Here is a 24,442-nt window from a genome sequence, read left to right on the forward strand (position 1 = left end):
TGTGGTGCCGCCCCATGGTACAACATGACAAATGAGGGCCTCAGTGAGTGAGGAATCAAACATATGTCAGTTTGACCTTGGTTGGCAGAGGCTGCCTTCACATAAGCAATCCAGGGAATTCTGTTCATGTGGTCAAGTGACTGGCAGTCTAAGAGAATCTGTCTAATCAGCTTGAGTCCCTCACTGGTCCAGATCTTGATCCAACACATCAATGGTCTGAGGGCAACTAAGTCAGCTAAATAACTTAATCCAGGCTTTTCGTGGATGGAGAAGACCAGGGTGCTTTTAGGGACCTGCACCAGCCATCTTAGAAATGTATTTTTGGCGGTCTGAATTTTGCCGGTCTTCAAGTACCCCCATACCTCACTGCCACACAGAACCTGCGAGACACATTTGGCCAAATAGATCTTAAGTAAGATGTGTGGCAACCAAGAATCCAACCTACACGCAAAGCTGGCTACTGCCGCTATGGTCTTCACAAACTCACATTCTCTTCCATCGATCAGGGGATTTCTTACTTTTTTCACTTCAAATAATGCCCCGAAATAGGGAAAGGCTGAGACTTTAGCCGGGGTGTTGCTTGAATACCTTAGAGCCAGAGGACCGTGGGCCAACTACCATGACATATGATTTTGTAAAATGTACTGCCAAATCCAAACTACCCATAAAGGTACCAGACCTGCCCAATAGCAGCTGCAGCCCCACAGTGGTGCGTGCCATGAGAACTGCATCATCGACGTATAATAATACCGGGAGTGATCTCACTATCAGCCTCAGACAATCTGCCTGGTCAGGAGAAGGGCTTGCTCAAGACCATTGATGTACAGGGTGAACAAAAAAGGTGAAAGGATGCACCCTTGGTGAACACCCCTACTTGTACCAGGTACAGTCTGCACCCTGCGAAAAGCGCACCGATGCCTAGATACCAGAGTGCAGGTCTGCCTTTGCATTGTAAAAATTAACCAACACTGTGGCAGTAAAGCCAGGAATGGATAGCTTCAGCCCCAGCAGCATGTTTGCATCCTATTTCAGATTCTTTACATGCTCACATAATGCCACCGCAAAAAAAGTTATTGTTATGTATTTTCTACATAGCCCATTGTTATTTTCCCTGTTAGGTTAACTATGCATGTGTAGGCCGTTTTTGCTTTGCATATGTTACCAAATTCCATGCTTGTTTTGTGACACATTGTATTTTCCCCATAGCACATGTTTTTGTATTCTATTCTTTTCCTGGGATTTGGTCTGAACTGCCTAGGCAAGGTCAAACATTGGTCCTTGATATTCCATTCCCTCAGGTCAGACAATAGCACCTAGACATAAGTAAGCAACCTAGCCACTGTTTTTGAACACGCATGTTTTGCCATATAATCCCGGACGTGTTGTTCTGGGGCACTAAGCTGAGACTGACACACAACAAAGGTCCTGAGACGAGTTGGTGATCTCGGCTGGGATGTAGAACAACTGTTCATGTTTGCTAAGGTATGGGGTCTGCCACTACACCCAGAGATCTGTATTCTATAATCATGTAGCTTCAATCGTGAGGGTGGGTTGAGGCAAATCAGTCAGCTAATATGATAGCGCTTTTTGTTGTATATGATCTTTTAATTATGATAATGACATCACTGGCCTGCATCTGATTCCGAATTGTGGTGCAGCTATTGCATATCAGAGAATGCTAGTTTAAATAAATATTCTAAGCTTCCTTCATGTCTCTTTGCTAGTTATTGTGGACAAGTATGAGTAAGAACGAAAGGGGTGACCTGCTACCACAATCCCTGAGAGGTTCAAGAGTGTTGAGTTGTGCCAAATCATTTGCCTCTCTGGAATGGTTAGGAGGGCTGGTGAGGAACTATAAGCTAGTCGGATTCAAGCCCATCGGTACTGATGGGGTATGGTGACCCAGTCTTTACATGCTGATGTTCTATGTTCACAAGCATAGTCTTGTTCCTTAGCAGAATCTCTGCAACACGGCACCACCAACATTTGGTCTGGTACTTATTTGTGGGTCTCCTGAGTAGTGCTTGTGCATGTCCACAATACCCCAGCACTTTTTCCATACACGTCCGTGGTGTTGGGGCTTTACCCTCCACATTGTTTAGGAAGCACTTATCTGTAAAGGTGTTTCAAGCTTGAATATTAAAAGGCTCAACCCTTTTTGTGTTTCACTTTGAATCCATTTCTGTTTTTCTAATGGCGCAGCCTATGCGCATTCTGGTTAACTGCAGTCCAGCCGTTATCACACATTTAGTGAAACGTGCCTTCCTAATGCGAGTGGTCCTATTATCTTTAGAGGAGAAGCAGATGCAGCATCTCGCTTTGAGTTTTTTTATTCTCTGTCCCATTTCTGGCTATGGATATCAAGACTAATACATTTCATACATTCACCACACTGCAGTACCTAACAACTATAGACCTTATGTGCTTCTTGAGACTCCTGTCACGTACTGGGAACATCAGAATTGAGTCCTTGGTGCCCTCCCCACGTAGCTACACCTGTATGCTTGGGTCCCCATAGTAATGAGGGAGCTACTTGAACAGCACTAGCAGGGTATCCCCCATACCCTGATATGGCTAAACAGAATCTTGTAGAATCATAAGCATTATATGCTGGTCAAGTTGCCTTATACAAATGCTTGTTTTGTGCAGCTTGTTAGAATGGCCAGCTAGAATTGGCCTGCGAGTACAAGCCCAGTTACCTGAAGCTCCGACAATAAGTTCTGTAATTGTTCATTCAGTTGTGAGCAATAGATCCACAAGTTGTGAGGAAATTCCATAGAATCAACTTGAAGCTCATTTTCCCCTATGGAACCACAAGACAAACATAGAACTTTGAGTGTATGCTTATCCAATAGTATGGTTCCCGTTCTTGGAGACTGTAACATCTGGAGGACTATTTTTGCCACAGTCTATAATATCTGCTACAGCACTCCCTCAATGTCCATCTTTCCAGATGTACTCTAACAAATACAGAACAAACGTGGGGTGGCTTCGGCCCTAGATTTGGGGATGAAACTAATAGTGAATTTTCCCGTTGTATCCGCAATAATTCTGTCTAATGTTAAAGGTGAAGAAGCATCTCTGGCTATACACCAACGGCTCACGTGAGTTGACCATAATTATTGCTGCTGTATATACATCCTTAGGACACAATAATTTGGAAACCAGACCTACCAAACCCCTTCTTGGCAAAATTATTACAGACAAAGATGCCAAGCAAGCCTGTGAGATTGTTAAATAAACGAACAGAAAGGTAAACCCTCTGAGATGTGGGTGTAGTAAATCATACTATTCCTTAGAGCGCCATCCAGCGCAAGTCATTGTAATGGTATTGCGTTGTAAACACCGCGAAGTAACCGATGTTTCCCATGAAACAGAAACTGAAAACCCTCCTCCTGAACAGGAGTTGGGCAGTGACTCTCCACAAAAGCGTGGCAGAAGTTACCACAGTGTACCAAAATCTCCAAGAGTTTCTGGTAGCAAGAGCAATTGATACTTTTGTTACAGTTGAAACCGCTGATCGACGCATAGCCCCTCCAGACAGATTGAATCATGTAGATATTCAAACAAAAGGTGACGTACAACGCACCATTAAAGCAATATTCTGGAAAAATGCAACTTTGTCTTATGACATCTTCTTGTTGGAGGTCGATTGGCCTCCACAGTTTGTCAATGCAGGAGATGACATTATACTTCCTTCCTTTTCTACTCTTGTCCCTGAACAAGTCAAACAACCTTATGCCTCAGAGTTTGCTCTTGCACTAGCCCCTACGCATTATCGCAATCACGTCAGCTGGTATAAGTATTCTCCTTTTCATGTTATACTCTTACAGTCCAGCCTGCAAGTGAAACCACAAGACCCTATCAAACAAGATGCTAAGGCACCCGTTGAAGAAATGCTATCCCAATTGGAGTACCAGGGGGTAATTGAACCCCATGTATCTCAGATGAATAATCTTCTTTTTCCACTTTTAAAACTGGATCTTTCCTATCGCATTTTTTTATACTACTGACATTTTAAACTGTCATACACGCGCCTTTGCAGTGCAAAACATGCATAGTACGGCACTGATTAACAATGTAGGCCGTAAAAAATGCAAAACAAATTGGACATTTCCAGTGGTTCCATATAAATTGCATTTATATTCCAATGTGGAGATTTGCTTTGCATCCACTTACAAAATACTGATTGCAGTGCAGATGGCTATCCTTAAAGAACGGCCACTGGCACAAGGGAAATGCATTATTGTTGTTACTCCCATGCCAGTCTTAGAGTCTGTCACATAAGTTAGCATTCTAAATGCTTAAGCCCTCCATCCTAGATGGATACAATGGGCCAGATCCTTAACCGCTGTTGATGACTGCTTTGTCTTTGACCTGTCTCTACAGACACAAGAATTTCTGCAATATGAGCTTGTTTATCCAATGCTATCTTCTGTTTTGCTTCTTGGTCAGTATAAGTATATTATTTGCACTGATGGTTCAACTCAACCTGCTATAGGTTCTAAGCAGCAATATTCCGCGGCATGCACTACTGTTATTGGTAGAATGTTGGATGGTGCATTCCCACCTCAATCAACTTGCATGTAGTCATTGACGACTGCACTGCAAAATTTGGCTGAACTGAAAGCTTTACTTCTGCAACTTGAACATACGGATCCTGAATTCCCCATGTTTATAGTGTGTGATTCGTATCACTGTGTACAGTGCTTTGATAATCTACATTATTCAGCAGCAGTATGGATTGAAATATTCTAAAAGTACCATTACACAGCATAAGATGCTTTGGGTTAAGGTGGCTGACCTCTAAGACAGGTTGCCACGGACTCATGTAGTACTTACATTGAGTCATGAAAGTGTGGGAGCACACGCTGTAGGGAATTCCTTGGCTGATAAGCAGCCAAATCTGCAGTTCCCACAGTAGCTGCAATTACTCATTCTAAAACAAAAATAGGTGCATTATTCTTCTCCATATAGGCCCGAGGGCAATTTTGTTGTGGAAAGAATGAACTGTGACTTAATGCAGTCCTTAACAGCTAGGGTATTAAGCACTGGGTATAGTTGGATCGATCACATTTATGGGGTTCAGAGGCCTCTAAATAACCTCCCTAAAAGATTTCTGAGTGGGCAGAACCGGAGTGGGAAGCGGAGGTGCTGTGGAGTTGCTGGGCCATGGAGGTAGGCATTGAGGTGTGGGTGATCACCCTTACCAGGTGGTGAAGTCTGCCAGGTCGAATGGAGACACATCGCTGGCTTGTGTGAGAAGACTGCCTGGTCCCCCTTGGAGCTCCGGCGCACCAAAGTTGGGAGGTCTGCATTGCATACCACGTACCAACATTACACCCGGGTGCACGGAGGAGACTACCAATGGTGGGCCGTGTCTCTCTGCATCACAGGCCGGAGGATGTAGCGTTGGCCAGATGCTGTGGAGTGTGAGGCCCCTGAGCTGTTCCAAACTTTTGTGGCAGGAGAGCTCAAACTTGTGTGCATCACCTGCATCGGGAGGTTCCCCAGCAGACTTGGCAGTGACTGCTGTACCCAGGCTTGTGAAATCCCTCCTGGCTAAGGCTCCTGCTGGCTGAGTCACAGATTTGGAGAGAGTGCAGCAGATTGCGCCATGGTGTCAATGTCCAGGTGAAGAGAAAGTGGGACGTGTTGCGCAGGAAGCCTGGGGGTAGAACCAGGCCCAGGACTAGCACCTGTGGGTGACGCACCCCCAGTGACGCCTCATCCGCTATGGCAGAAGAGCGCAGCCCCACTGCTTTCAAGCAGTGCAAGAAGAGGAAACATAACATGATGATAACTTTCAGAGGTACTCATGCTATGTTTCCTTTGTGGGCGGGTGGGCGGGTAGGGCTGCTCTACTCACGGAGCAGGGCAGGGACGGAGTGTATGCCCACTCAAGTGCACACAGTCCTCTTAGGCTGCCCAAAGCAGTCATGTGACCTCCCTGTTCGCATTGAAGGCTGCATTACAGCCTGCATGTAGTACATGCCCACTCCTCCAACCCCTGCCTGAACGCCTTGTCACAGCACTCAAAAACAATCACAATGCTGCATTGCAGCATTGCGATTGGCTTTGGGGAGGGAGCCCAGATGCCTGCTTCCTGTTCCTGGAAGCAGACTCAGGAGAGCAGGAGCACAGAAGACGCGGGACCCGGCCTCAAGGTAAGAATTATTTAAAAATATGTTTACAACCCCCAACTACCTCCCTCGCATCCCAGCTCCCTCCAGTCCATTTTCCTGTGTTTCCCACCGCCCAGCTTTCCATTCTCTCAAGCAGCACTACTTATGGCAGCCGCTGTGCAGCCATGTGCAGCAGGCGGATCACTGGTGCGCCAAAGGCAAGCCCATCTGTCTCAGTCCGCCCCTGGACCATGCCCAGCACCAAGGACCCTCCCTCTCAGACACTCCACCCGCTACGACGCCAGCACCCTCCTCGACATCTCACCTGGACACCGCACCGCTTGCCATCTAGCAACACTGTAGAATCCTTTTGCACCCTGCGCCTGCCAGAACTGTGAACGCACCTTCTCCCACATCAGCACACCAGAGCCTCCTGATGCCCAGGTGACTGACAGCGCAGCCGCCCGGTTCAAAGTCATCCTCCTCAACGTGCGGTCCTGGGACGTCCTCAATGCCACCTCTTCAGATATCGTCTTCTTCGCGGAAACCTGGACCAACCTCTGCTCCGGACCGGACATTACCATCACCATCCATGACAGCTACAAATTCACCGACACAAACGACCCCAAGCAGCCAGGAGGAGGCCTTGCCATTATCTGAAAAAGGCACACTATGACTGACCACACACTCTAATGACCCGACGGTGACCATGGAACACCTCCACTACCAGATATGGAACCATCTCCAACACCACCCTCTGTGGCACCCTCATATACAGGCCCCTGGGCCATGAACTCCCATTCACTGATGTAATTGTAGACTTTATCGCACCCCAAGCTCCCCCATCCACTGACTACCACTTACTCGGAGACCTTAAGTTCCACATGGACAACCACAGTGACCAGAACACCACCACCCACCTGGGGAATGTTGCCAACATCGGACCCAAGCAACTAGTCACAGCACCAACCCACATAGTCTGGCACATGCTCGAACCCATCTTCTCCACCAGCGGGAACTTCAACTACAGCCACACCACAAGACTCTCCTGTACTGACCAAAATTGTTTACATCACGCCATCATCACCACGCCCACCATGCACCATTGCCATCATTGTCCTCCCTTGTTGTAGATGAATGAAGGCCACCAAAGAACTTCCTGTCAACTCCCTCAGCACCACCACTCTGCCAATTCTTACAGACACCAACACCGCAGCGCATAACCTCCATGGATCTCCAACTGCGCCAACACCCTGGCACCCCTCATGAACAGGCCAGGCAAAAAACACCCCAAGAAGGCCAACTGGTCACTCCCGTCCTCCACTAGTCCAACCCCACCTGCAGACTTCTCGAGAAGAGATGGAGCCACAACATCAATCAACTCCGCAATACAGTCACCCTTGCACCATGGCACAAGGGTGCCTGCGTTGGCACATGGCAGCCATTGTGCACCAAAGTAGGGGAAAAAGACAGGGGGGCCTATTTCTGAGTCCCTTCTGACAGTTTCACCCCACCGGTGTGTTATTTTCTTAACTACTTGCAGCGTGATTTTATTTGCAAAGGGATGCATCTAGGCATTAGCATGACCTTGTGAAGCTCTGTGCCAGATTATACATGCATCAGGTATGATGTAAGCAGGGTGGGAATTCCCACGCATCAAAGCCTCATAGGAGTGTCGCAGTGAAATCCATCAGTTTTCACTGCAACAATTGTAGGACGCCACTGCATCAATATCGTACGTCTGCCTCATGGCAGGCGTAAGGGTGACGCAGTGCCACAAGGATAGGCTGGCCCCATGCATTACTGGAGTTGCGTCATGTTTGTGACACAACTGCAGCATTGCGTGACTTTTGCATTGACAGATACGTCAGGATTCCAGACGTACCTGTAATGAATTGCGACAATTGTGACATGGAGTGCCGTGCAGTGAATACAGCACATCCATGGTATCGCAAGAAGGGCGAAGTGAAAAGTATTGCAACGGTGTTTTGTCGCAGTGATGCAACACTTTTCATGATTGAGGCCCAGGAATGCGCCTGTTCTTATTGATGGTGTGCATTCCTGCCCTGTAGTTTTGTCACAGGGCAGTGCAGCAATATTCCTTGCAGCACTGTCCAGCACCAAAACCTTCTGAAATGAGACCCCAAGTGTTTGCACCATTTTTAAGACCAGCTATTTTCTGGTCTTCAAAAAGTGCCTCTAACTGGAATTAAAGGCAGCTTTTTGGGTTTTGCACCATACAAGGAATTCCTTGTCCATATCACAAAGTGGGGTTAGCTGCAGTTTTTGCACCGGAACGCCCACCTTGCATCTCATTTTTATTAACTCCTTCAAACAGAAGTGGCGTCTTAAACATTCACGTTTCCGTCAGAAAAGTGCTGCTAACTGCAGTGGGACTTTGTAAATAAGGCGATAAAAAAAAGCTGCTGTAGCGTAAAACATTTACCCTACGGCGGTGTTAAGTCCTTGTACATATGCCCCTATGTCTCCATTGAACATGTCAATTACACCATGTGGGCGATTCTAAATAGTAGGCCATGGGGTGTAAGGGCTACTACACAGGACATTTGTCTGCAGCTTGTCAGCACCACCTAAGCTGTTACTTCCTGGCTGGGGAAAAAGAGTCCGCAGTCCGAAACATGACAGAAGTGAGTATTATTCTTACTACAGCATCTTCTGCAGTTAACATGGTTTAGAATGATCCACAATCGGTGGATCCAGCTATTTTGGATTTTTCAAATCCTGCTACAGAACCAGAGCATAGTATCTTTCAACTAAGTGCTTCTGGGTATTATATGGATCAAGATGATTTTTCCTCAGACAGTTCTTCTGTTTTAAACCCTCCTCCAGCACGGATCTGTATTTTCTTTTCATGGTTGAAACGCACTTATCTAGTTCCGGCTTGGATACATGTTTGGATGAACTTATTGCGATCTTTCTTTTCCTGTGGATTGGGTTTGTGACAGTTTTTTTCCTCTTGATTAAGGGCCACTACCTCCCAGAACATTCTGCTTTGGAACTGGTCAATGGTGTGTTGGCCCCTCATTCTACTTCCCATAAACTGAAAAGAGACTTGCCCCTCGTAAATATTTCAGCCATTCCAGTAAATGATGGAATTGTTTGGGATATAATTCCTTGCAATATAGTCGGTCTTACGGTGATCTTCCAAATACCATATGTTTTCAAAGTTTCTATGGGTGCTGTAATAGTACCTGGGTTACATACATATGATTGGGATCTTCAAAGTGTAAAATCTCGGAGCTAGACTACCATACTGTTTTGAATCAGAGGACCTGTACCTTAATTCTGCTAATTATGCTGATGTATTCTTTTGTCACCATTACGGAAATAATTTTCTACACAGGGCCAGTATGCAACATAAACTTTTCAATTATACACATTGGCAACATTGTCCGACTCCCACACAAGGAAGTTCTAAAACTTCTAATTTAAATTCCCATTTTTTTCAGGATATGACAGTTCAGATCCTCCATCATAATATTTCAAATTGGTCCCCACCCCACCCGAAAAATATATGCTTTTGCAGACTAAGCTAATATTTACAGTTTCATTTGTCACCCAGCTAGCCCTTAAAGGTTAAGATTATTGGAAGACATAATTGAACTGAAATCGATGTGGGGAACGAAACCTTGGCAAGTATAGGGGACAGAAGCCTTGTTTTGAGCATGATTAATTCCTACACAATGATTGTTTTGAATGAGAGCGTCCAACATACTACATGTCTGGGACTGGCAAAAATTAAAGAAATGAATGCCCCAGGTATTCCTTCCATAGCAGGCTTTGATAATTGGCGAAGTTTGACAAATTATACTGAAGAACAACTCAATAGTATGGTGCAGAATGGTACATTTAATTCCACACTTTCAGGTCCACACAGCTGGTTTTTGTGGCCATTAGACACAAATAGTTGTCATGCTCAGTTTCTTAATTCCACCTCTGGTTTTAAATCAAGCCCACCCGACCCCCGATATTCTCATTTACAATATTCAGTTATGGTTACCACCTATTGAGGGGGTAAACTGTGTCAGCAATGGTTGGAATCTTACTCATTGTCTGTGGTGAAACAATATCTTTCTCTCTTGCCTGAAGACACAGACTTGTCAGATTTATTTTTATTAGGCCCTTAATATCCACATTTTAAAATATGTATTTATGCTACATATAATGAAATTTGGAAATTGTCACAAATGGTAGCTGCCACACATTTAAGACTAATTTATCAAGATAATTTGGACAACGTACTTGCTGTTGTTGATAGTAGAATATTACGCTGTCTTCTCACATTTATAATTTGAATAACGTTGAGTAATCTGTTATTGATGTTACGCAAAGTGACATGTCAACATTGTATGGGCAGAGCCAGCTTACATCTATCATGCAGTGTTGGTGGACACTTCAAACCCCTAAGAATGGGAGCATACCATGGCATAATCTTAATTCCAGCATCTTATTTTTACATTTCAATTTAACAAGGAAACAGCAACTGATGGCAATTAAAAAGGCAACCTATACATGCATTTGGAGAAGTTAGAACAACTCCCGTTTACCATAGCCGAAACACCTTCAGCTGTCTGGTTAATACATGGGATAATATCTTTACACATCTCACATTTCAATTCACAACTTGCATGCAACATTTACTAGTTGGTAGATATGAATCCCTACGAGGCAACTTCATTCATGAATTATGGTCACTCCCCTTTTCCTATCATTCTGAACGTATTGACAAAGAAGTCTTTCTTACTGGAAAAGAATGTGACTTTCCTGTCGGGGATACCCACATGAATGTATGACGATACAACGCAAACATTTACAATGCATGCCTTTACAACGCAGTTTTTACATCGCAACATCCTTTACAATGCATGCCAAGACAATGCATTTTTAGAAACTACATTTACAACGCATTCCATTCCAACGCATACAGTTACAATGCATACCATTACAACACATATTACTTTTAGGGATACAGTAGGGTTAGTGTTGGATAGTGTAGGGGTAAAATTTACTATTCCCACTCCAGTGAGTGCAACAGTAGGGTAAGTGTTGGATAGTGTAGGGGTAAAAATTACTATTCCCACTCCAGTGAGTGCAACAGTAGGGTAAGTGTTGGATAGTGTAGGGGTATAAATTACTATTCCCACTCCATTAAGTGCAACAGTAGGGTAAGTGTTGGATAGTGTAGGGGTAAAAATGACTATTCCCCATTACTTACCTTATAATACATTGTAATGGCATGCGTTGTAGTGACATGCGTTGTATTAACATGCGTTGTAGTGACATGCTATGTGATGGATGAGTTGTAATGGCATGCGATGTAAAGGATGTTGCGTTGTAAAGGTAGTGCGTTGTAATGGCTGCCTTGTAAAGGTTGTTTCCCTTCCCACATGTGCTAACATTACTTTGCACTGAGCATGAAAGGCTTCAGTAGTGAATTTGGCTTGTTTTTTAAAAGGAATACCAGCTCCTGCAACACTTCCACTTTTTACTGTCCTTTCAAATGGTAGTTATTTGATGCTTAGTGATCAAGATTGTTGCGGAATGCATCTGTAATTCCATTTGTTTTATCGGTTTCTCAAACCATTACGTGTTGTAATAATGTCCTATTTTCACACGTGCAAGGAGTTGTTTTAATAGCCCATTGTGGCCATCTGTTCCAACTTTGAACGCAGATTTTAATAAGCTAAGCAGACTCAAACCATTATTGTTTCAAAAGGAAGTGGATCTCACATCTGCAAGAGAAAACTATGAATTGCAGATTGCCAGGACATCCAGCGATTCCATCTCCAGAGACGACTGAGATAGCTGCCTGGTTTACTTGTGTGCAACCCATGTTCCACTGTCTCTGGAGCCCCATTGAATGGGCACTAGATATTTGCCTGGCTTTGCAAATACCTGCTCCCATGGACATGGAACTGCTGACGAGTCCTTAATCGACTTATTTTCAGAGTTGTCCTTTGAGTTTGCTGCTTCTCGGCGATGCAAGGTATGAGGCACTACTTCCACAGGAGAGATGTTTTCTGCACATAGTTCACGATGTACTGGCTGTACTAACACAGATGCATGTCACCCAGTAGCTATTTCAGCATTGGCTGAGACCGAAGATCCTGTCTGTTCTTTGGAACTAGTGACCTGGGCTGTCGATCAATGGTCTACTATGAAGATGGACTCCTTTTTGGAGTTCTTCGCTTTCGAATTTGTGAGTGACATCATGGATAACTCAGACGCACCATAATTTGATATTTATTTCCAAATTGACATATTAATTTCTTTTTTCTTTTCTCAGACCTTTGTTCATGCATTATAAACATGCTTAGTAGATGAGCTTTGAATTTGCTTATCTTATGATTACATTCATATTATTTAGTTATTTGTTGTGCTATTGCCCCGACCAAAGAAATGGTGTTGCGTACTTTCTATATATCCCATTGCCGTTTCCCCTATTTTGGTCTAACTATGAATGTTGGAGGCCGCATTTGCTTTGCACATGTTTCCAAATATCATGCTTGTTTTGTGCCACATTGTATTTCTCCACATAGTCAGCACATTTTTTGCATTTTATTATTTTCCTTGGATTTAGTCTGAACAGTTGAGGCAAGGTCAAACAACATTGTTCCTTGTTATTCTCTATGGTTGGACACCAGCACTAAAATCTAGCTGCTGTTTTTGTCATATAACTCGGGACGTGTTGTTGTAGAGACACTAAGGTCAGAACAAAGGTCCTGAGACAAGAGGGGGATGTCAGCTGGGATGTAGAACTATCTGTGTATGCCACTACACCCAAAGATCTATAATCTATAATCACTTAGCTTCAGTAGCGAGGGTAGGGTCAGGCAAATCTGTCAACTAATATGACAGGGCTTTTTATTGTATATGGTCCTTTAATTATACTAATTACATTACTGACCTGCATCTGTTTCTAATTGCAGCACAGCTATTGCAAATCAGACCACAATTGTTTAAATAAATATTGTAAGCTTCCTTTATGTATCTTTCCTATTTATTGTGGACAAGTACTAGTGAGAGAACAAAAGGGGGTGACCTACCACGATTCCCGAGAAGGACAAGAGTGTTGGGTTCTGGGGTGCCAAATCACTTGCCTCTCTGGAGTCGCTAGGAGGGCAGGTGAGGTACTATAAGCTAGTAGAAGTCGGGCCCATAGGAACTGATAGGGTTTGGTGACTTAGTCCCTACATGATGATGTTCTATGGTCCCAAGCATAGCTGTGTTCCTGAGCAGAATCCCTACAACATAATCAAACCACACCAGCCCTCCCCGCCCCCGAGGGCACAGAGGGTGAAAAATAGATCTTGTATCCTTCTAAAAAGAAGGTGCTTTTCTCCTCCCAGGATTCCTGGAGGCAGATAATGTGATAAGACTTAACAAACTGCTCCCAATCGAGGTCAGTATATTTGGCAGATAACCCTGCGATATTTCAGAATAACAGCTTCAGGTCACTCACATTACTAGCCAAAATGACCTCTGGGGAGATGTAGACCTGGAAAGTAACGAAGGTGAGACTGGGATACTTACTCTACCACACAACTCAAGGTTACTTAGGGGGTCAAATGTATTTAATAAACCTAGGGCTGGGGGCATGCTCTGGGCAGATGACAGACAACCCTGGGAATCCTGCCCCTCCCAAATATGGTTTTACTGTGGTAATTATTTATTATTCATAAAACTGTGTTTTTATTGTTTAATAAGTAAGTTTTCAGTTTCTTTTATTTAAAGGTGATTTTTGGTAGTGTTCTGGATTTTGTTTCGAGGTAGGGTACGCCTTGGTTGTCATTAAATCATTGTACTTTGATTGTTGGCATTTGGAGTACATGTTTAGTTTGGATATTTTTGGTTTCTGTTCTGCTAGGGACTTTGGAGTTTGTCAGACAGTGCACTTGATCACAGATGCAAAAGAGTATCCTGCCTGCCAAACCCTTGGTCCACCCAGCTAATTTAGAGACAGAGTTACCTTAAGAATGTATTTATCCTGGGCACCCAATGGCTCCTTTGATAGAATATCTCCTGCTACGGGCCAACAGCGAAGGGGCTGTTGCAGGTAGGACATTACACCACCCACCCTATTTAGGGTGGATGGTGCAATGCATTTTTTTCAATTTGTAAGCACTAGGACAAACTTGGCATTAGAGGACAGAAAAAGCTATAATGCCATCACACCTTGCGACAAAACTCTAGGGAGCAGGTTTTATTAGTTTTTAGTTTTTCAGAAGCAAACTCCAACTTTGTGAGTTTGATTAAAAAAAAAATCACAAGTTTGAATGACAGCTATCAAAAATGATTGTTGCTGTCCACTAAACCATTAGTACTTTCAAAGGAATCCCCCATAATTCACTTCAGTGTAGAGAAGACAGTTGGGCTGGTGGGTATCTCCACATTTGGTGGTCAGAATACTATCGAGATGCCAGAGGTTTTGCCATCCCGATGTACACAACTCCGTCTGCCAAGTGCTAAATCAGTCCCTGAGTTCTTCATAGCTTTGATCTTTTTTGTGCAGTTCTAGAAACTGGTAAAGTGTTGAGTGTCTTCTTCCAACTGTTTCTTGGAGTTTTGCCAACCCTCAGCAGCATTGTTAATTTTTGTTTCTTGAGAGGTGGATCTGTCGTTTATCGCCTGATCATTACAGGACATCAATCTAAGGTCCAGAATACAAAGCCCTTGCATTGCCATTGCACCATGCAAGGTGGTGCAGGTCAATGCAAGGGCATAAGTGATATTTACTAAGTCACACAAAGCCAGCGTTATGTTGATATTATGTCATAGAAGCATACCTATTAGGCCTGGGCGGTGAACTTCGCTCCGTTCACAGAGTTTGCGGAGTTTTCTGCGCTCGGCAGAGTGCAGAAAACTCCGCTTTGCTTAGTGCAGTGGAGTTTTTTCCCCGTTCGTGATCGAGAATGGTATGTTCGCGATCGCGAGTAGCAGGAAAACCAGCACTGCACTCTGCCACTCGCGGAACTTTGCTGACTTTTTTGTAACTTCGCGGAGTTTCGCGGAGCAAAACTCTGCAAACTACGCCCATTCCTGATACCTATACCAACACCTCCAACTCTATTGGACCGTCAGTGTAGAATGGCAGAACAGCTGGAGGCACTGTGAAGATCATAATGGATCACCCAACTATTAATAGGGTAGACGGAGCATCAGATTGGTGAACAGGGCTCCCTGTCACACTTATTGGGGCCTAGCCTGATCAGCCAAGCACTAAGTAAAACCTTTTGTCTTTTACACAAATGTTTTAATACCTGCCAACCTAGATTACTGTCTCTGAATTGTAACCCTTATAATCAAGCTACAAAGCTATTCTCAGATCCCCGTAGACTCCTGTCTATCCTTAAGTCTATGCATGTCTCTTGAGGAAACAGACCCTTTGGGTGATTAGGAGCTAATCAGTGGAGTAAGCTTACTCAATTTACCAGAGATAATAATACATTAAAATTCAAGAAAATGCAGGCTTGACAGTGCCAAGAGACCTTATTGGGAGTGCATGATTCGGGCTTCACAAATTGCTGTAAAGATATATAGATAAATGATGTAGGTTAACAGTCTCTAGAAAAAAATTAACATACAGTCCCTGTAGATCCTTTTAACTACACAGGAATCTAAGCCAGGTCGAGCAGCAGATGTACCAGGCATGACTCAATGTAGAGGGTTATAGGGTAAACATAACCACTTAAAATATATGTACTCTTTGCAGAATTCCAGGAGTTATGTTCATTCAAAGGATGACAACCACAGTATATGTCTGAATTCAGTTAGGTGGCCTTTTTACGCATTTTCAACATACATGAAGACCCTGATTCACAAAGGTAGCTTACAAATTTGAGCAATTTATACTTTTGAGTATGTTTACTCCTTTTTACTTATTCACAAATCCAAATGGAAGTTACTACTAAGAAAAACAAAACTATAAATAATGGTAGTAAGTCCAGCACATGATCAACCATTGGTTTTAAACACCCTCGTATAGAAAATAATGGAGGTAGGGAATTCAAATCAAACCCCATAGGTATTAATATTAAATTAAATTATTTTAAATAGTTAAAACATCAATGTATACAATTTAATGTTAAGAAATATCCGCAACAAATGGTACATATTCTTTAATATAAAAGATGCAGCATTACTTTTTATTGAAATAGAACTAAATTAGTTTTAATTAATTCTATACATCACTTATGTTATTCATGAATGCATATTATTTTTTCTTTAGTTGGGAAATGTTTATTTTAATTTAACATTTGGAAACATATTTTTTATATAATTATTATATTTCAATTAATATAAGATTTACTTCAAAATTACGTTAGTAGAGGTGTCGCATTTTTTCTACATTTAAAAGAAATACATAAAATGAATTGACATTAATATTTAATATAAAATATTTTAATAATTATTTTTTATTTAAATTATTTTTAGAAACATTTAAATGTCATCCACTTGGCAGAGACACTCACCTGTCTGAGATCATAGACGGTGACAGCAATGGATATGATTGTGACTGTCAATATTGCAAATGAATATTCATAGTAAGCGTAGGCCACCCAGAGGCTGATACTGGCAGCTTGAAACCAATAGAATGGATTTAGAACCTGCAAGAAATGCATACGAATTTGTCAGGTTTCTATGCTCAATGCCGATCTCACATTGAAGGATCCTTTGACTTTGATAGCTTTCTTGTTTTTGTTTCATTCAGAGCTTGTGATAGAAAATGTAACAGAACAAGATAAATATCCCTTAGGACACAAAAGAGCAAAAAGTGATTGTCTTTATCTGAAAATCAACTAATATCACACGTTTTAGTGGTATGACATTCACTAGAAAAGCAGGTAGGGGAAGCTACTTTCTTATGGTTTGTTCAGAAACAATGGAAGTGGAAATTGGCAATATTTGAGGAGAATTTACACCAAGCTGTTGGAACTACTTTCCACAACTGTCTCAGGCTCTACATGTGTGGTCCAGTGTAGAGTTGGAAGTCTTACCGCATAGTCTTCAGTTTTTAAGGTTATATCTTCATTCACAGTCATTCTGTCAATAGAGAGACCCCCTCTTTGAAGGCCTGTCACAAGAGCTGTTATCTTTTCATGCAGTATATATTTATCTGCAGTTTGTAACTGTACAATGTGCATTAACATTCAAAAAACAGAGGAGGAGCCTAGCGCGCATCCAAGATGGTCGCGTGAGCACAGGGCTCCCCGGACCCTTTCTGCTCCTCGGAATTTATCCTGAGAATATCCTGATGTGGTTTATGGAATCTGGGAGATGAAGACCAGCTGAGCACATATCTCTTTTCAAAAATCAAATCGGACCTGGGAATCCTGAGTTGTCGTCGTCGGAACTTTTGGGACCCACCCGACGGAGGTGACCGGGGTGAAGGTGACCCGTGGGGCCGGGCTGCAATTGAACAACAGCGGCTTCAGCGCGGTGCCAGTTGCCGATCCACCACTTTCGGTTTCGGTTTTGGACTTCAGGAGACCAGCTGGCGGGTGCGCTCGGGGTGGCGAGGTGCTTCCTGGGCCTCTGCACGAGGTTTTCCTCCACCTGCCACTAGAGTGCCTATCGCCTCGGACCCCCTATATCGACATTTTGTGGTCTTCTTGCTGGTGCCCTTACACCTCTTGATTGGAGGTCCCCTTGAGTGACCGTGTTCACATGGGGGGCAAAGGGGGTCCCGAGGGGCGCAAGACCAAGGCCTCCCTCCGCGGGGGAGCGGTCCAGAGCAACAACATGGACCGCTAAACCCAGGGCAGAGGGTCCCCTGGCGCTGCTGGCCTCCCCCCGGACGCTGCAGGGGGAGGCACGAACGTCTCTACGGAACTTTCCCTGCAGGACATTATGGGCGCCATTGCTGGGAAACCATCGCCACGCAATACGAGGCCCTGGCCCGTAAGATCGACACTGTCGCGATTGATGTCACTCTGATCCGGGCCGACCTCTCCAAAACTAACGAGAGGGTCCAGGCCCTCGATACACGGACCTCCACCCTCGGTGCGGAGGTGTCGGATCTGCGGGCCGCGCTTGGAGACATCAGGGTGGTCAACGATCATATGGCCCGGCGGCTTGAGGACTTCGAGGGACGGGCCCGACGCAACAACATCCGCGTCATAGGTGTACCGGAGTCCTCCGACAGCCGCCCGGTTGACCTCGTGGTCGAGGAACTTATCCTGCAACAGTTGTCCCCGGCTGGCCTAAGTAAGTTCTTTGCCGTGGAGCGGGCCCATCGAGTTCCGGGCGGTCGGCCACGGCCGGGGGCCCCCCCGAGGCCTATCGTGGCCAAACTATTCCACTACAGGGACCGCGACGCTATTCTGCAGGCCTCACGGACCCACGGCCCGGTTCGTCACGAGAACTCGACCATCAATTTTTATCCGGACTTCACGCAACTGGTCCAGAAACAGCGGATGGGATTCCAAGGGGTGAAGCGTCGTCTCCGCGAGCTGGGCCTAAAGTATTCGATGCTCTACCCTGCAAAACTCCGAGTGGAACATGGGGATCGGACAGCCTTTTTTGACTCTCCTGTGGCCGCAAGTGACTGGCTGGACTCTCTGCCGGACGGAGGTGGCCGTCCCGGACCCTCTGCGGGCACCGCAGGTGACGGGTCCCCTTTAGAATGACTTTTGGTCCTTGATTTTGCCGTTTTGCACTGTTCAGTTGGGTCTTACTTCTTTTGTATATTGTGTTTCACCAGGACCTGTGAGGGGGGCGGGCGGGGACGGGTCCCTTTCCTCCTCCGGGGTCTTTTCGTAGAATGGGGTTAGTGGGGCGACAGGCACACTGCAAGTTGGGGGGGTTTTTTGGCCCGCAGGGGTGCAGGGTGGGGGGAGTTGGACTTGGGGTGGGGTTGGGGGGGAGGAGGGGTTGTTTTGTTGTGTGTTTTTTGTTTACAGGGCGAGGTATTGATTTTTGTCCACATCTGGGAACTGTGCTGCAGGCTGGGGGACCCTTGATCTATTGGAGGGGATGGGGGGGGACGGGTTGAGGCTTATGTCATGGAACGTCAATGGGTTGGGGGACCGTATCAAGCGGGGTGTAGTGCTGCAATATTTGCGTCGTTTGACTCCTGATGTGGTGTTTCTCCAGGAGACGCATCTGGTTGGTAATGTTTGTCATGCAATGAACAGGGGGGGATATCGCCTCGTAGCCCATTCTGGTTTCACAACTGGTTCCAGGGGGGTGGGCATTCTCCTGCGAACCTCCCTTCCGGTGGAGATCACTAAGATAGTCTCGGATGACAGAGGGCGCTATGTGTGTTTGATTGGGAGGTGGGAGGGGCAGCCCCTTACCCTGGTTTCAGTCTACGTCCCCCCGGGCCTCCAGAACTCCACCTTCACTGACTTGGGTCGAATGCTGCTTGACCTTCCGGACGGCCTCCTGCTCATGGGCGGGGACTTTAATTCTGTGGTTTCGGGTGAACTGGATCGTCACCCACCAAGGACCCTCCCCGCTGCCCAGGCATGGCTGGGTGGGATGTTGGAGACCTTCGGCCTGGTGGATAGTTGGAGATTAATGCATCCGACCCAATGTCAGTTCACCTTTCACTCGGGGGCGCACGGGAGTCTCTCTAGGTTAGACTACTTCCTTATGCCCGCGGCGCAGACTGGTCGGATTCGAGAGGTCAGGCACCTGGCGCGGGGTATCTCCGACCATTCTCCGCTGTGGCTTCTTTTTGACACCGGGTCGCGGTCTGCAGGGCGGATCGCTCCCATTAACCCATGGTACCTGCGAGACCCTACGACTCGCGACAGCCTGGTTAAGGCTATGGACCAATACTTCCTTGATAACGAGGGGTCGGTGTCGTCTGCAATGTCCCTGTGGGAAGCCTTTAAAACCGTGATCCGCGGACACGCCCTCTCCCAGATAGTGGTGGCTAAGAAGGTCAAGAGTGAGGCAGTGGTGAAGCTGGAGACTGACATCTCGGGGCTGGAGTCGGCCTTGGAGGCGAATGTCACTCCGGACGGGCTCCATGCCCTTAGCCTGAAACAGTTTGAATATAGGTCCCTGGTCACTGACGCGGCCAAAACTATGTATAGGGAGCAGCAGGGTCGACTGTACGACGCCGGGGACAAGGCGGGAAAGTTGATTGCGTGGCTGGACAAAAAGGAGAGAGTGAATCGTGTGGTCCCGGAGTTGCGTGCTGCGGATGGTGTGTGTGTGACTGAGCCGGATGAGATTGTGGAATGTTTCGCCGACCACCTCCGGGCTGTGTACTCCCCGGTGACTGACAGGGATGAGGACGACTCTCGCCTTCTACTGAGGGATATTGCCTTGCCCGGCCTGTCCGTTGAGGACCGTGAGCGGCTGGACGCCCCCTTGTCGGCGGATGAAATAGCGACCGCGATCCGCTCCCTTCGCTCGGGCAAGGCTATGGGTCCCAACGGTCTGCCCATTGAGCTATATAAATTGCGCCCTGATAAGCTTGCGCCCTTCCTCAGTCGCATGTTCCGTGAGTCTCTTACGGCGGGTTCCCTTCCGGCTGACCAGCGTTTGGCCACGATAGTCGTGATCCCCAAGGAGGGCAAGCCGCGAGACCGCTGTACTTCTTACCGGCCTATTTCACTGCTAAATGCAGAGCCTAAAATCCTGGCGAAAGTCCTTGCCAATCATTTGTTGAGCGTCGTGTGCGATCTTATTCATCCGGACCAATGCGGCTTCATCCCGCACCGCAACACCGCTCTTAACTTGCGGCGTCTTCACGGCGCCCTGGCCAGGGCGGAGCTCCTCTCCGAACCGGCCGTGCTGGTTTCTTTGGATGCCACGATGGCTTTTGACACCATCGAGTGGCCATTCCTCTGGGCTGTCTTGGCTAAATTTGGCTTTGGGGAAGGATTTATTGGCTGGGTGAAGCTTCTTTACACGGGACCCATGGCTCAGGTGGTGGTGAATGGGCGGTCTCTCGGCCCTTTGCCCTCGGCAGGGGCACGAGGCAGGGGTGCCCGTTGTCCCCTTTGCTCTTTGCTCTCGCCCTGGAGCCACTCGCTGCTTGGCTCCGCTGGGAGCCCTCGCTTAGAGGGATCCGGTGGGCCCCGGGCTTCGAAGATCGGGTCTCGCTGTATGCGGACGATATTCTCCTGTATCTCACCTCACCGCGGCAGTCGCTCAACGTCCTCTTTGACGTTCTGACTTCCTTTGGGAACAATTCGGGTCTCACGATCAATTGGTCTAAATCCTGCGTCTATCCTATCTCTGGTGGTCCTCCTCTCCTGCCGCCTCGGCTTCCGATCCAAATATCTCTGAGCGGCTTTAAGTACCTGGGGATATACGTTTCGCTGGACCCGGTGGCTCGCTATGAGCAGAATCTCCTGCATCCACTTCGGCGATTGCGGGAGGACACGGCCCGGTGGTGCAGGCTGCCCCTGTCCCCGCTGGGTCGGGCCGCGCTGTTCAAAATGATGTCCCTTCCCAGGTTCCTCTATGCACTCCAGAACTCCTTCGACGTTATCCCAGTGGCCTACTTTCGGGAGGTGGAGAGCCTGCAGAGGAGACTGGTGTGGGACGGGCGGGCGCTGCTCTTGCTAAGCTTACTCTCCCCTGGTACGACGGGGGCATCGCGCTTCCTGACATTCGCAGGTACTATTGGGCCTCGCAGCTATCGGCCATTAACCATGCCACGTATGCGCCTGGCTTGAATCCGGCGTATGAGATGGACAAGTTCCTGCTTCCCGGCGGGAACTATAACAGGGCACTTTACTCCCGCTCGGTTGGCCGGACCCTCACGGGTCCTACTAAGATTGCGGTGCGGACCTGGAGGGCTGCCACTGCGGCCACGGGCTGGAGTGAGCGACTAACATGTGCTACTCCTTTGTTTGCCTCCGACCGCCTGGGCAGCCTCTGGACTACGAAGGGGTTTGACCAGTGGGATACGATTGGTATCAGCAAAGTGGGAGACCTGTGGCATAAGGGCACGGTTAAGACTTTCGCGGTGCTCCAGGCCGAATACGAGCTTACGGATAGGGAGTTCTTCCGCTATGCCCAGGTTCGACACGCCCTGCTCTCGGTCTTTGGGGAGGGTACCAAGATCCCGGTTTCCTCGCCCCTCGAGGACCGCATACTTGACGGACATGTCCCTGACAGTACTATTTCTTTAACTTATAAAAAACTGATTAATCATCGGGCTGACCTCTTTGTGCGCCTCCGGGAGGCTTGGACGGGGGATGGGGTGGAATTGGACGACGAGGACTGGCAGTCTGCACTGTCGTCCCCCAAGGAGGTCGCCATTCCAGCCCGTCTCCGGTTGGTACAGCTTAAGATTCTTCACCGGGTGTATGTGACGGGTCCTCGCTTGGTCTCGATGGGATTTTCCGACGACGGGCTCTGTAAGCGGGGTTGTGGGCTCAGCGCCACCTTTCTCCATATCCTGTGGGAGTGCCGTGAGGTGGCGGACTACTGGCGCCGGGTCCATACGGTTATGGGACAGGTCACTGGGGTTGTGCTGCTGCCGGAGGTGCGTCGCTGTGTCCTGAATGTGTGGGAGCCCAATGATTACAGCGCGGCTCAGACTCGGTGGGCGGCCCTGGGGAACATGATTGCCAAGAGAGATATAGCGCAGCTTTGGGGCGCCCAACGGCCGCCCACCGTGTCAGTATGGAAGGAGAATATGGACTGGTGTATGTTCAGGGAGAAGACTGTGTATGTGGCCCGTGGTAAGCCGGGGGCATGGGGTAGAATCTGGGGGCAATGGAATGCGTATCGCGGGGGTATCTGTACGCCCCCCCTGGTGGACACCGATATCGCCATGTCCCCCTGACCCTTGATGGTTCCTGGCACCTTTTGGAATAACTACATATGGACGTTCATCTCCCTTGACCCCCCCCCCCCCGTCCCCAGCCTCCCGGTACTCCTTCCTTTTGCCGGCTGCTTAATGGTCTGAATTGGAGTGCCCCGGAGGAAGCCTGACCCGCACTGTTTGCCCTTATGCCTCGCCTTTTGTTTTTCTTTTAGTTTTTGTGTCTGTTGGACTTAAGTCTCCTGTTCCTTTAGAACTATCCGGAGCCACTACGGGGCTGAGCCCCGGGAATTGACTGCAGCCTTGATAAATGTATATTTCATTCTGTACCTAGCGGCCGGCCCTGGTGGTTGTAGGCCCGTGCTTGTAACCGAATTATTGTTCAATAAAAATTTTATATAAAAAAAAAAAAAAAAACATTAAAAAAACATCCTTTTCTCTCCAGCTCAAGCATACCTCTTTGACAAGTAGTTTCCAAATGGGGATGATGTCCACTTCAATGGTATTTGGTCCGCAGATCTTTTTCCTAAAATAGATTGTTGATTGACAGTGTTAGTCTCTTCAACCAATCCTTCAATTTCAGACCCATTACGCTAATAATGGCAGATCCACTAACAGTTGGAAACTTTCTTATCACACATACTGTGCAGGAAACACACGTGGAGCGAGTCTGCCAAAGCTTTGGATTTTTTGCATCTTTTGGGCTTAGAGCTCCTTTGGGTATTACAGAAAGGGAAGTACTTTGACTAATGTGATTCTCAATGAACCCTCAGAACAACTCCCATGGAGCTTTGAAATGGGTGGATTCCCTCATTTGTATGGAGGTGGTCCTGATGCAAAGAAACCCTGAGTTTCCATGATCATGTTCCAATTTGGGCACATGCAACTGTAAATAAGGCCACAAAAGCCAAACCACCAATCAGAGGTATGAGGATTAGGCTAGAAACATATGGTTGGGTGTGAGGAAGGCACTTGTGTGGACTGTGGAAAGCTGAGAAACAAACTATTACATTGTTGCACTCTATTGAGCAAGAATTAAACATAATTAAAAGATTCGATCCGAAAGCATCCCATTAAAATCAAAAAAGAAAAATCTAATGAAATAAACAAATTATTCAATATGTATTCATAGATTAATGGATCATACTTAACACTTCCTTATGCTTTGTAATACAGATTTTTAATCACTGCTTGCTTTTAAAAAAAAATAACAATTCCGAGGACTGTCAATGTAGAGAGGCCCTACTTGTAGCTTGCTTTTGAGTCACTGCTTCCTTGCCCTTATCTAATTTGATCCACACCACTGTAATATGGCTGATAGTGTTGATGGTGTGAATTGTTTAATGGAATTTGTATCGTTCAACTGTTTGTGCTGGGATAAACACTGACAAGGGCAGTGCTCTGAACTCTGCAGGTCTCTGTTGAGAATCAACAGCTCACGACCTTTGAGCATGCCTGTTGCCTACGCTCTGTGATGGAGGCCATGGGCAGGTGCCGTACCTACGGATTCTAGAAGTGGAGTGAGACTTTGAGGGGTGCTCCTGCTGGGGCACTACAC

The 24,442-nt window shown here is 46.5% G+C and overlaps 1 protein-coding gene across 1 annotated transcript in view; it reads right to left on the reverse strand.

The window, feature by feature from the left end:
- Positions 1-24,442, reverse strand: part of LOC146788639 (putative cation-transporting ATPase 13A5) — a 586,298-nt gene that overhangs the window by 447,345 nt on the left and 114,511 nt on the right. The window contains exons 6-7 of the mRNA XM_085635842.1: positions 23,341-23,410; positions 16,619-16,753 (exon numbers count right to left, since the gene is read on the reverse strand). Of these exons, the coding sequence (XP_085491968.1) occupies positions 16,619-16,753; positions 23,341-23,410 (205 nt within the window). The remainder of the gene's footprint in view (positions 1-16,618; positions 16,754-23,340; positions 23,411-24,442) is intronic.

The sequence above is a fragment of the Triturus cristatus genome, chromosome 11 (genome assembly GCF_964204655.1).
Source record: "Triturus cristatus chromosome 11, aTriCri1.1, whole genome shotgun sequence".
NCBI classification, from domain to species: Eukaryota; Metazoa; Chordata; class Amphibia; order Caudata; family Salamandridae; genus Triturus; species Triturus cristatus.